Source organism: Martes martes, assembly GCF_963455335.1.
Source record: "Martes martes genome assembly, chromosome: 3".
NCBI classification, from domain to species: domain Eukaryota; kingdom Metazoa; phylum Chordata; class Mammalia; order Carnivora; family Mustelidae; genus Martes; species Martes martes.
In genome coordinates, this window is record NC_137890.1 from 188,161,105 (window position 1) to 188,175,617 (window position 14,513).

The 14,513-nt window shown below is 36.0% G+C and overlaps 1 protein-coding gene across 1 annotated transcript in view; it reads left to right on the forward strand.

Moving 5' to 3' along the window:
- The window catches only part of DNAH7 (dynein axonemal heavy chain 7), a gene marked incomplete at its 5' end in the record, with an annotated part of 250,182 nt that overhangs the window by 174,910 nt on the left and 60,759 nt on the right, over window positions 1-14,513 (forward strand). The window contains 2 exons of the mRNA XM_080799459.1: window positions 2,570-2,724; window positions 12,256-12,446. Coding sequence (XP_080655585.1) covers window positions 2,570-2,724; window positions 12,256-12,446 — 346 coding nt within the window. The remainder of the gene's footprint in view (window positions 1-2,569; window positions 2,725-12,255; window positions 12,447-14,513) is intronic.

Sequence of the window (14,513 nt, forward strand, 5' to 3'; positions counted from 1 at the left end):
ACACTTATTTGATCTAGGGAAAAAGGATAAAGAGGAATCACTGTGGACCTTTCCCTCAAAGAGTAACCAATTTGGGGACGAGTGATGCCATTAGCAAATTATCAAATTGCCATGATAGAATATGATCATTGTATCAGAGTATCACAAACGTAATACAGATGAACCGCTAAAGAGGTTAGAGAGAAAAGAGGCCGAGATGGGCTTTGTGTATTGCATAACATTGAAGCGGACCCTGAAACATGAGTAGGACTTGAATGTGAAAGAATGAGAAGTGTATTTTGGACAAAGGAACAGCTTCAACATGGGTATTGTGGTTAAAAATTGTGGAAGCAACAGAAGGGTGAGTGAGTCATTCAGTTTCTTTAGGGAAGCACAAATGCTAACACACATAATCCTCCCAACTTAAAAATACTCCTAAAATGTGACAGAATGAAACTTACATATTTATAAGTTTTATTTCTTTCTAATTTTCCTTCTCATTCCCTTATGGATATGGTTCTCTTTTTATTAGTTGATTACACTTAAGATATTACACTACTCTTTTGGTCTCATTTCTTACTAAATATAATTAACATTATGGTATGGACTGAATTGTCCACCCCTCATTCATACGTTGACTATATTACCCGCAATGTGACTATTTGGAGACAGGGCCTCTAAGGAGGTAATTAAGGATAAGTGAGGTCATAAGGGTGGGTCCCTAATTCAATAGGACTGGTGTCCTTTTAATCAGAGATACCAGGAATGCCCGCACATAGGGAGGGCCCCTGTGAGGAGACAGCAAGAGAGCTGTGTTTTCTGCAAGACAGGAAGAAAGGCCTCTAGAGAAACCAAACCCGCCGGCACCTGGATCTTGGGCTTCCAGCCTCTGGAACTGTGGGGGAAAAAAAATTCTGTTAAGACAGTCTGTGGTACGTTCTGTATTGCTTACCATTTGAGGTGATCTTGAAACATGAGTAGGACTTGAACATGAAAGGAAGAGGAAGAAGTGCATTTTGTACAGAGGAACAGTGTGAACATGGGTATTGTGGTTAAAAATTATATAGAAGCAACAGAAATAAGAAGGAATCATTCCATTTCAAGCTGACTGTTATATCGTATAATGCTAATACTGGAGGACTAGACTATCTTCTTTATAATAAAGGTACATGTTTTATGTCAGGTTATAACTTAAATGCTAAAAGGCATGATTACTTCTTTTTTTTTTAATATTTTATTTATTTATTTGACAGACAGAGATTACAAGTAGGCAGAGAGGCAGGCAGAGAGAGAGGAGGAAGCAGGCTCCCTGCTGAGCAGAGAGCCCGATGCGGGGCTCGATCCCAGGACTCTGGGATCACGACCTGAGCCGAAGGCAGAGGCTTTAACCCACTGAGCCACCCAGGCGCCCCAGGGCATGATTACTTCTATTTGGGACAGATTACCCAATAAAATTCTAAATTCATACTATAATGAGATGAAATCGAATAAATAAATAGATGTTTAGCCCCACATTGTTTTGTTTTATTTTTGCCCCAATCACCCTTTATTTTATCCTTTCACTCTTCTAACAATCTGTGTACTTTTTCTGTGCTCACTTTTGAAGAGTATGACAGTATCTGTAGGAATGTGGCCAAAATTGTGGCTTGTAAAGTTTACTAAAACTTCCAAGAGAAAGAACAGTAATCTTAATGCTGATTCCATTTCACACAGGGCAGAGAGCTAGACGGTTGGATACCATTGGGTGATGGCAGATCTTGGTTAACTCTGACCCCGCAACACCCTGGAAGAAAAGCTGGCTGCCTCAGAGTTTACTGTTCTTATTCTTATCATAAAAGGGGGAGGTGAGAACAGAGCAGGAAGAATGAGCTCACCCAGAGTGCAAAAACTGACTTTGAGAGAATATATTTCTGTCTGTAGGAAGCTCACAAATATGTAGTGAGCTACAAATACGACATTAAATATACAAGTGTTTGAAACAAGTCCCAGATCAACAGTTGTGTTAAAACTTTAGGGTCCAGGAAGGTTAGATGATTAAAATCTAGCTCCTCACCTTTTTTTTTTTTTTTTTTTAAGAACCATTATATCTTTAATGGTTGAGATTTCAAAGAGAGATGATGTCTCAATCCTTTCTCCTTTCCTTCTGTACAAATGATAGCAGTTCGAAGCCAAGAAATGGAGGTGACTTGCTCAGGGTCACAGGAGTAATTAATGAAGGGCGGGGCCTGGGGAGGAGCTGGAGTTTCCTGATTGGCAGTATTCTTGATGGTTAATTAATTACATTAACTAGCAAGTGTGGCAGGTTTTTTTTTTTTTTTTCCTCCAAAAATGTAATTTAACCTTTAAAGAATGGTAATTTTCCAAAAGGAGGAAAAGAAACTTGTGTTTGCCAGGTGAATTTTTTAGAGATGTCATTTTAATAGCCTGCCCAATCTAAATGTCTCTGCTATAAGATCACGGTTTCTCGTAATAAGTTAAAAAGCAAAATATTACTGTAAAGCATAAACTATGAGAAAATGATGTGTGCATGACTAAGTAGCCTGGAGACAAATCATAACTTGGTCAGCACTGTCTTTCTTCCATCTTCCAGGAATGCCAGAAGGTGGCCGCTGATGATAGATCCTCAAGGTCAGGCTAACAAATGGATCAAAAACATGGAAAAAACCAATAGTCTTCACGTGATTAAATTAAATGATCCTGACTATGTCAGGACTCTGGAAAATTGCATCCAGTTTGGTACCCCTGGTAAGTATGTGAATAATAAGTGTGTGTTAGGAAATGCCTGGAGAGGGCACAATTAACCCAGAAGGATGCAGGTTTTTTTTCTTTTTTAAAAAGATATTTGTGTCAGACTCATCTTCAATAAATAATGACTTTGTTATATCTTTCATTACTTACTGATAATTATTCAGGAACTTGAGAGATTTTTGTTCTCGTGGGTTAGGCTATTTTCTTTGTCCCAAGATTCATTTGTGATGCATTCTCTAATGTAATTGTTTTCATTTTTGTCTGTGCTTTTGCCATTCTTAGTGCTTGCTATAACTCCACTAGTGCAATTAAAAGGACCACTTGATATGCCGGAAATATTTTAACACAACATGAGTCCAATTGTGTGTTTATTCTTCCTTCGATTGTCCTACCAAAGTGGCAGGGAAGTGAATACACATTTCACATGGCTCTTATCTGCACAATGGAGAGGTTAGAAACATGACAGGGATTTTTCAGTAAAGCCCCATGCACATGTCACATTTGTCAAAATATTTATGATTCGAGTAAATTGGGGTTGTCACATTTTAAATCTATGTTATCTGTCAAATTTTGGCTATTTACTTGACCAAATAAATACATGTGAACATTATGAAACTACAACATATTTATCCTTAGGATGAGTTTAGTAAATCCCAGTTGCCATTAGAGCTAATACTGCTTGGAAGAATGATAACAAATGTATCAGGCAGGTAGTCTTACAGACATTTAATTTTTGCATATTAATAATGGACTAATATTTGAAGTATTATAAATTTTAGGTTTGTTAGGATTCACATGGAATGAAAAAACAAAATCTACCTACAAAGTCTGTGTTTGTGTATATGGACAGAAAGACAAACATGCAAATGGTATTTCATTCATCCAACTGGTGTTAGAGTATAGTGACAGAGGTTCACAAGAAAGGGCAAACAGCTCTACTCTCAAATATCTTGCTTGTTTAATAGTATCAGACAGTATGTGTGGTAGGTATAGACAGTATGCATAGTATAATAGTATAACTAACTGTAATAAACACAGAAAGTGGGCATATGTCACTAACCCTTGTTAGAACCACTGTGCTCTTATGGGTAGGTGTGCTAGCTCTGGAATTAGAGTACCTGCCTCTGTTACTCTTTGTTTAGTTCGGTGATCTGAGACTCAGTTTCCCCATTAGTACTTTGACCAGATAGTGTGAAAAGGAAATGAATTACTGTGGTTTGGGTACTTCTGGTAGTGTCTGATAAATTCAATGTATGTTGTTTCTTAGTTGGAGATTTACTATGTGGTGTGTGCATAGTCTCTTTTAGTTATATTAGTATTATATTTAATTATATTAGCATAATAAAAAAGGCACAGATGTTTATGAGAACTCAGAGAAATAGGGAAGATTTCTTGAAAGAATTGGTACCTTAAATACTTTAATTAAAATTACTTGATTTCGGGGCACCTGGGTGGCTCAGTGGGTTAAAGCCTCTGCCTTTGGCTCAGGTCATGATCCCAGGGTCCTGGGATCCAGCCCCGCATCGGGCTCTCTGCTCAGCAGGGAGCCTGCTTCCCTTCCTCTCTCTCTGCCTGCCTCTCTGCCTACTTGTCATCTCTGTCAAATGAATAAAAAAAATCTTTAAAAAAAACATTTGATTTCATTTAGTCAGATTTCCTTGATACGCTAAAAAATAAACGGTCATTTAGCATCTACCATGTACTTGACATTCTGGGATTCTACAGCCTCAGTCATGGATCTTGCTGTTAGTGATCCATAATTTTAGGGAAGAAAGGACAATCAGTGTAGAGGTTTCCAAACTGTGGGAGAGAAAGTAAACATTTAGTGGGTCAAGACCAGCATTTTTCAATGAAATACAGTAGAAAACAAAAAAATATTATAGGCTGCATAGCATGGAGTCAAGGTAAGCATTAGTTCATTAAATTTTTGGAGTTTTACGTGCATATGTATGTATGTGCCTAATCAAAATTTAAAATATATTTCTTACGTGGAGTTGCGCCCATAAAAATATGAAATCCAATAGTAATTCCAATCACTTCATTTAATCAACAAAGTAAGTGAGGTGCTAGAGAATGTTAAGTTACTTGGCTTAACCAAGATTGTATCCCCAGTAAAGGGCAGTGCTGAAACTCGTCCCCAAGACCCCCGCCTCTGCCCAATGTCTACTGGACCACTCGCAGTTGCTTTAACCTACTTTTGGGGATGAACTACTTTAAAAATGGGTAGTAATTATTTACAATACCTTCTAACATTAGTCATCAGAGAAAAGTGAAAAATTTAAAACTATTATAGAAAGAGTAACAGATGGCAGATTTTGTAACTATTTTTGTATCGGAACTTCAAGTAAAAGAATTGGTTACTGTTACAGTTTTAAAACATAGGCAGTTAAAGACTTTCATTTAAAAATTACTGTAGACATTGGCCAATTCAAGAACAGTGGCTTTTGATGCATCATCCCTTGCTGGGAGCCTGGGCGGAGAAGGCAAAGGTTTTCTCCTCCTTTGTCCACCTGCCTCTGCTTCAGCCAGAACAGCCTCCCTCTTCTTTGTTTCTATTAAGTTTCAAGACAATAGCCTCTTTGGGAAAAAAAAAAAAAAAGTATCCTCCTGCTTGCAAAAAAAGTTTGAAAGCTGTGTTCTAGAAAATAAAGATACATTTATATTAGCTGCATCAGTGAATAAGGTGTGCATAGAATATTAATCATATAAATACTGCTGATAAATCAATTTGTACTCCCCAGTAAAGCTGGAAAAATAAGACAACATTGTAAAAAGACATCAACTGGTATAGACAATCTCTGAATAACTTCTCATTCACTCTATGAAAAAAAAAATCTTTGCTTTAAGAACATCTGTCCTACCTGAGCTTGCCTTCCCTTTACCTCCCAGCACTTCGCTTTCTTTCCCCCCTTGGGTCAAAACTATTTCTGGTTTAATTTTTCTCTCCTTCTCTCTTTTGCTTGTTCTTGCATTCGCCTAACAAATATCTGTTGTGCAACTACCACAGGCCACTGAAAACATAGCATGAACAAGACAGACTTGGTCTCTGCTGTTTTATCGGTTTCAAGAGGAGACCAAGATTACACGTGTGATGAGACTCGTAACACGGGAGGTTACGGTGCGCAGGAGCAGGGAGTTCGTATGACCTGGCATCGCTTCCCATCTCTTGGCTTTCTGTGTTCTTCCATCCACTTGGTGAATTTGTTTAAGTTCAGCCTTTAAGACACAGCTCAAACAGCTCTCTTCCTATGACATCGCTACCTCTCCAGTGAAATGCCAATAGTGAAGTTTTCACAAATTTCTACTATCGCCCTTATGATTATGTACATAACTGTTTGCTCCTCACCGCCAGGCTCTTTGAGGGTCCCCAGTAGGTGGTTCAAAATGGTTGAATCTCCTCTGGATGCAATATGCTACATTGTTGGACAGAAATACACAGAGGATTTTTTCCAATAAATTTGAAGTCTAACATAGAATAATGTAGATAATTCATCATTTTATAAAAGCCTGGTATCAGTTGCTGTCCTAAGGGAAAATTATATATGAAAGGAATACTTGGGTCTCCTTTATATTTTTCTTAGGAAGCATAACTGTGTTTAGTGAAATGCTCTGCCTCACTCAAAAGACATTAGCAGCATGTGTTTGGTCTCCAATCTTGGTTTCCCACTAGGTTTGCAAATACAGGATGAGCTGACATTTGGAAACGAGGAAGGGTTTTTACAGAAATCAGTATATTGTTAACTTTGATGATAGAAAAATGAAGAAAAGCCTATCTCATTAATTTTTGCTCCTGTATTTTAACATGAAACATATTTTGATCTAGTTAAAATTTAGAGGAGTCAAAATAAAATAGTTCAATTAAGGATAACATTCTGGGGTAATTTGTGTACCTATAGATTTTTGTTCTTTTTCCTGTTTTTTAAGTTTAGAATATTTTTAATTTCTCACTGAGGCTCATAATGTAGTAAATATTCAATTCTGAGAACAGATTTCTTTGAAATCAGGATGCTACAGAAAACAGGTATAAGACTTGATTCTGTTAGGAATACATTTTCACTTTTTGGGAAAAGAATCAAGTCTGTAATATTTAAGTTTTATAATATGTATTTTACCTTTAAAGAGACTCATACATATAAATTTAGACACTCTTAATTCCATTTCAAAATAGGAAACATACTGGTGCAGGGGCTGAAATTGTATATTTTTAGGGAAAAATAATTTAAAGATGAGATTTTAATCCAAAAATTTCTGTTAATAAAAGTTGAGGCAATTAAGCAAAGTTTAAATGTTATAACACTTCATAAACAAGATTTCCAGTTCATATCTTATTCTAGAAAATTAATAGGTTTTAAAAATCTGATCATGTAAAAATAAAAATGAGAAATCGGTATCTAGTATCACTGTTGTCACTTAACATTATTAGGAAAGTTCTTTTCAGTGCAATAAAATAAGAAACAATGAGAGTGCAATAACATTAGGAAAGAGGAAATAATATTTGTAGATAATATATTTCATCTAGAAAATCAAAGAAAATTAGCCAAAAATCTATTAGAATAAAAGAATTTAATGGAGTAGATATATTCCGAAAAGAAGATTTAAAAATAACTGAGAAAAATTTGAGTGTATAGTAATTCTAGTCAACCAGTGAATAGGAAACAAAACAAATAAAGCAAAAACTTAGCATGACTTTAACAATGTATAGTAAAAAAAAATGACAAAACTTCACAGAAAAACAGAGATTTGAGTAGGACATCTCATTTGGTCTGATAAGAAAATTAAATGTTATAAACATGTCACTCTTTCAGAAATACATATTTTAGAAATAATGCCAAAGTTAACCTAGAAAAAATAAATGAAAAAGCCAATAAAAATTCAGAAGAAGAGGGGCACCTGGGTGGCTCAGTGCGTTAAAGCCTCTGCCTTTGGCTCAGGTCATGGTCCCAGGGTCCTGGGATCCAGCCCTGCATCGGGCTCTCTGCTCAGTGGGGAGCCTGCTTCCTCCTCCCTCTCTGCCTGCCTCTCTTCCTACTTGTGATCTCTCTCTCTCTCTGTCAAATAAATAAATAAAATCTTAAAAAAAAAATTTCAGAAGAGTGAGTTTTCAATCAACTGGAATAAGTTCTGGAATAAATTTTAATACATGTAAGCCTTTAACACATTATAAAGAAAATGTTATGAACCAATGGAAAAATGATAGGTTATTCAGCAAAAGGTGTTGAAGAAGTGGTTTTGTGGAAAAATGTGTTAAGTCAGAGTCTTACCTCAGACCAAAATATGTTCTAGATGAATTAAAGAATTAAATATGAAAGTCAAAAATAGAAGACATAAATGCTAAAATAACATAGGTGAATAACTAACTTGTCTTTGAGAAGAAACTTTCTAAGAAAATACGCACTTGATAAAGAAAAATATTAATATATTTGACTCTAAAAATGTATAAGCTAAGCCAAGAAACATCGAACTTAAGAGACTATTGGGCAATTAGAATTTATGGAATTTGTATCCCAGTTTAAGCAATCAAACTGTAATCAAAATATTTTATGTCGGGGCACCTGGCTAGCTCAGTTGGTAGAACATTGGCTCTTGATCTCAGGGTTGTGAGTTCGCACTCCATATTGGATATGGAGCCCATTAAAATATAAATTAAAAATTTTTTAAAATTGAAATAAAATATTTTAAGACAATGTGGAAACCTATTCCTTGCCATATATTTGATAAAATTTTGAATTATATTTTTTAAGCTATGGCAATTTTTAAAAAGATTTACTTATTTATTTTAGAGACAGAGAGAAAGAAAGCAGGGGGAGGTAGGGGGAAAGGGAGAGGGAGAGAGAGAATGTCAAGCAGATTCCCCACTGATCAGGGAGCCCCACGTGGGGCTCAATCTCACAACCCTGAGATCATGACCTGAGCAGAAATCAAGAGTTGGATGCTTAACTGACTGAACCACCCAGGTGCCCTGGCTATGAAAATTTTTTAAAAAGAGTCTTTACCTGGGTGCCTAAGTAGCTCAGTTGGTTAAGCAACTGCCTTTGGCTCAGGTCATGATCCCAGGGTCCCGGGATTGAGTCCCACGTCAGGCTCCCTGCTCAGCAGGGAGTCTGCTTCTCCCTCTGACCTTCCCCCTCTCATGCTTTCTCTCTCTCTCTCCTGCTCTCTGTCTCAAATAAATAAATAAAATCTTTGAAGAAAGTCTTTACCTTTCAGAGGTACTTAGTCAAATATCTGAAAGTGAAGGTTTATGATATGATAGCGTTTGTCTGTAAATAATCCAGGGTGAGATGAGGAAGAAATGAAAGAAGTTTGACTAAATTTACAAGGGTCAGAGCTGGATGATTGTCTATCAAGTTGAGTATACTGTTCTTTTTGCTTTTGAACAAAGCTTGAAAAATTTTTTAAAAAGATTTTATTATTTATGTTAAGAGATAGCATGAGTGGACAGGGTGGCAGGGAGGCAGAGGAGGAGGGAAAGAATGGCAAATCCCAAGCCTGCTCAGTGCTGAGCACAGAGCCTGATGCAGGACTCAATCTCACAACCTTGAGGTCATGACCTGAGCTGGTCTGGTGCTCCCCTGACCGAGCCATCCAGGCGCCCCTGACCAAGGTTTGAAAATCTCTACAAGTAAGAAAAAAAAAATGTAAAAAAAAAGTGTAAACAAACCTGGTTGTTTGAAAACAACCAGGAAATGGGAGCTATTTGCTACAACAATGTTAAAAGATACAAATAAAGTTTTAAAAACTAGCACTTTATGACAATGAATGATATTTGTTCCCCAATACCTATTGGTTTCCCTGTATTTCCATGGGCAACGTTGCATTCACAGTTAAGAAAGAAATTCCCTAACTTCCGATGTGATCACATATGATCATGTGACCCTGGTCTGGCCATCAGGATGTCAGTGGGAGTGCTGTTGGTGATCCTCAGGAAATCTTCCTTAAGGATGTTTTTCCTTTTCTGCTTCACACACTGTCCTTCCCACCCGGGACAGATTCCCTCGGGCTCCCTTTACATGAACTATAAAGTCCTTCTTTCTCATGTCACAATCATTGTTTTTTATCACTTGGAGCTGTACCGCATTGTAAAGAACATGCACAATAGGAGAATGGGCCAGTGTACTAATAGATAATGTCCAGAGGGGGGGAAATAGAATGAGACAAAGAGCATCCAAAACATCAAGCCTTGAATACAAATTTTAACTATTTTTTACCTTTCAAGTTTTACGAGTCATGAATACAGTATTTAACACTGTCTGTCTCACATGGTGGTTAAGGAAGCCGTGGCAGTAGCCTCCCTGCTCAGTTCAAGTGTTTGCTTTGTCATTTACTAGCTGATTTAACTGGAAATTTTAGCTCCGTTGCCTTGCCCCAGTTTCCCCACATGTAAAAATGGGGTAACAGTATTCCATGTTATTTAAAACATTTGAGGGTGAGAAAATAAAATGTCATCATGGTGCCTGGCATTTATAAGTACAATATTATATAAAAACAGGTTTAAAAAGGGAAAAAAGAGTGCTCACTGCAACTCTGAAATTTCTACAGCCATTCAGGAAAGCAATCTGGCAATATAAATAGCCTTTAAATTAATTGCACTTCTAGGACTCCAGCTTGATTAAGTAATCAGAGATGAACACAAGGGTTTTTTCAAAAAGATGTTCACTGTAGCATTATTAACAACAGAAAAAATGGAAGCAATCTAAATAATAGATTAATGTATTTAATCCATTATAATGCACTCATATTATTTAACTATGAAAAATAATCATTTTATTCAAGCAGAAAATGAAAATGAATTTTAAAATCATCTGAGATGCCTGCTTTGGTTAATTAAGATCTCAGCAGTGAAGGAAATTGACAAGACAATTTTAGGAATTCCTTTAGCCAGGTGTAACCTCTGGGAAGGAGTAGAGAATGTCTGTGCTTTAATGGCAATAGAAGTTCAAATACCCGCCATCTGGATGCCCTAAGCTCCCCTTTCCCAGCAAGATTGCACATCTAGGCCCTCAAAGGACTTGCATAAAACACCATTATTCAAGGTTGGCTGCAATACCACCCCCAAACTCCAACATGTAAGACTAATTTGGCAAATGCATCATGAGACTTAACGATGTCATTGACCTTTCATCCAAGGATTCCCTTTCTAGAATGCTGTCATAAGAAAATATTTTTAAGCACAAAGTTTTTGTACACAGTGCTATTTATAATATTGAGAACAGACAACAATCGAAATATCTAATAGTAGAGAATTGACTTAAAATATTAGATAAAATTAATATTGAGACTATTGCACAGTAATTAAAAGCAGTTTATTAATTTTAACTGGTATATTTATGGTATAATGTCAAGCAAAATAATTTGGATGCGAAATTAGATATATTGTTTAGTCTCGATTGTGCATAGAAAAAGATTAATAAAATACTGAAGAGAAAAATTTATTCAAACAAATTTATTCAAATAATTAAAAAATTCAAAAAACTTTATTCAACAAAAATTGTCATAGTTTTATGTCATTTTTCTATCAAACCATATATGAGTATGAGTCAAGTAAATAAAATATTTAAAAGATAAGCTGAGTCATACTAAACATTCTAAGAGTTTATTTGAGCAAAAATTTGTTGGAATTGGGCATTGCCAATTTGGACGTGGCAAGGGTGGTGCACTGACCAGAGCTGGGGAAAGTAAGGAGAAAAGAAAGGAAATTATTTGATTGGCAATAGTTTAAAACCTCATTGGCTCTTGTATTTGGCTATCCTTAGGATTTTTATTTTGATTTGACTTTGTGACCTTGAGACCTTTATAAGCTTAGATTCCAGTTTGCTTACTTAGGTCACCGTAGCATTAGAGCCAACTCAGCCTAATAGCCTCCTTATTTAACACTTTTATTCTTTCCTACATTTCCTCATGTTCCACAATAAGCTTGAGTTACTTTCTTAATTAAAAATATAATAACCGGGACGCCTGGGTGGCTCAGTTGGTTAAGCCGCTGCCTTCGGCTCAGGTCATGATCCCAGGGTCCTGGGATCGAGTCCCGCATCGGGCTCCTTGCTCGTCAGGGAACCTGCTTCTCTCGCTGCCTCTGCCTGCCTCTTGGCCTGCTTGTGTGTACTCTCTCTCTCTCTCTGGCAAATAAATAAAATCTTAAAAAAAAATATATATATATATATATATATAATAACCATTTAAATAGCTACAACTTGAAATGTTTATTGTCTGGTGTCTCAGATGGATATACCTCCCTGCCATCATACTTGGGCACATAGTGAATGGCAGACCAGGTGGGGAGCCCTGATTAGGACCATAACCAAGAAGTATGGAAGATGATGCAAAGGACCAGATAGACCCACCAGTTCTGTCCATCCCGCAGGCACCCAATTATTTTTTATGACACCATTTCCTTACACTCAGAAGACAAAAATAAATTTGTAGGTAACTAGGAATAATAGCAATCTAGGGGCTGAAAGAATTCGGGGGGTTGAATGTTTACAGTCAATATTTTAAATAACGTGGCTTCTTTTTCTGATTCTACTCCAGTGTTGCTAGAAAATGTTGGAGAAGAACTAGATCCTATTCTGGAACCTCTTCTACTGAAACAGACCTTTAAGCAGGGTGGGAGTACATGTATCCGACTTGGGGATTCTACCATTGAATACGCACCAGATTTCCGCTTCTATATTACTACAAAGCTAAGAAATCCTCATTATCTTCCTGAAACATCAGTAAAGGCCAGTATCTAAAGTGAATATTTCTCTTTTGAATTTTACAATCAATGGTTGTATTTTCCTCCTAAGGCATAAGAAGGACGGGTTTCCCAAGAAAAATAGATTTTGTCCTTGTTTGGCATTTCCTGAAATTGCTGTAATAATTCCAAATGTTTATTTTGTGTATGCATGTGAGTAATAAAGGAGCCTTCAGTATGAAGTGAAAAAAGGACTCTGATAATCTAATTTCTATAATTGATATTACTCTTAGAATTTCATTGTTAAGAATAGATGATATATATGTACCGCCTTTGTAATAAATGATAATATGCTAATTCTTGGCATTGACATTTTTAAAAATCCATTCTTCTTTCTTGGAATAAGGTTGCTGTTATCTGACTTTATATAATTACTTGAAAGAATTGATTTTCATCAGTGGTTCTTTGAAAATACTAGAAATTCCTTTCAAGAACAAAGTTAGTTTAAAGTTTTAGTCAATGACTAAAACATTGACTAAATTGATCTGCGACTGAGCTCCATATTTTATTCCCAAATCTTGGCACTCAATAAGGTTGGCACTTGGCCAATGTTTGTGGAATGAGTGTGGGAGGGAGGGATAACTTTCATTTATGGAAACTAGCAGGAGAGGACATTAAGAAATGTTGACTCAGGTTTTGAAAGTTACGTATGGAGACAAGATTTAACCAGAGAGTTCAAAAACTGTCCTTTTTAAGGAATATTTAAATTAATGTAGACCTCTGTCTATAGAGGCAGAGGAAGCACAAAGACGACATAATTCATTCCCTCCAAGATGAATAAACATGGTAACTGCTCTCAAGAGGTTTACACTGTAAATAATATGTATGCTAAGTGACTATATTTATGACTAAGAGAACACAGGAGCTCTTATTGGGGACATACTTTAGACTGGACATTCAGAGAAGCCAAGAAGACTGAAGGAAAGTGGGGTAACCCTTGAGGTTAGTTTCAAAAACACAACGTTAAAATATGGAAATACTTGGCCACCATTTTTAACTAATTAAAATAAATGTTATCTAAACACCTAAAAATTGTGTATTGTCTATCAGGAGAGGTAGTATTTAGTAGTAATTAAAACATGGATTCTGAAGCCATTTGAACCAGACTACCTTGGTTCAAATCCTAGCTTTATCATTTGCCAGCTTTGGACATTAGCCAAATTATTTAATCTCTCTGTCCCTCCATTCCCCAGTCTAGAAAATGGAAATAATAAATATCCATCTCATAGAGTGGTATGAAGACTAAATAAATTAATCTATGTGAGGGCTTAGAATAAGTCCCAGCACATAGTGTTATATGAGTTTTAATGATTAACATTATTATTTAACTTCTAAATATAGGTGAGAAAGTATGAAACATAAAAGAAAATGTTAAAATCCCAAAACTGTGTTCATTTTTTTTTAATAGATGACATGGAAAACCATTTTTACTTTTCAGTAAGATCTATGAAAATTCCACAAATGACTAACAATTCTTGGTTCACAGGTAACTAGTTATAGAAGCCCTCAACTGCTGTGGGGAGGAAACTGATCTATGATTCAGTATTGAAATCCTTAGGATCCCTAGGGTGTCTTATTGCTTCATTATTTTTAATTGCTGGGATTGATTAAACAGGGATTAGAAAACATAGTGAGGCAGTTACTTGCTTTCATTTACAAATTAAAATACTTCCTTTAAATCCTATTTTTAGGGTCTTTCATGTACCTTTGCTTTCAAAAGTACCCAAGGGATGATATCATGCTGCTATAATCCTTTTGAATCTAAATGAAAATAAAATTATGAAATCATATGCTGTATAATTTAAAATGTTTCTTTGTTATTGTTTTCTTTAAATGTTTATTGTCATTTGTGAGCAAATGCTTAAATTTACAAAATCTTGATCTCAAAAGATCCGGCATTAGTGGAATATGAATGAATACCTCCATGAGTCTGAAACAATGAGGTAAAAGTTATAAAATATACATTTCCCTCAATATTATGACTATGGTTTGGGGATTAAAGCAAATATAATTTGTGCCCTTGGTTTCTCATGTCAAGAGGGGAAATCTCTTG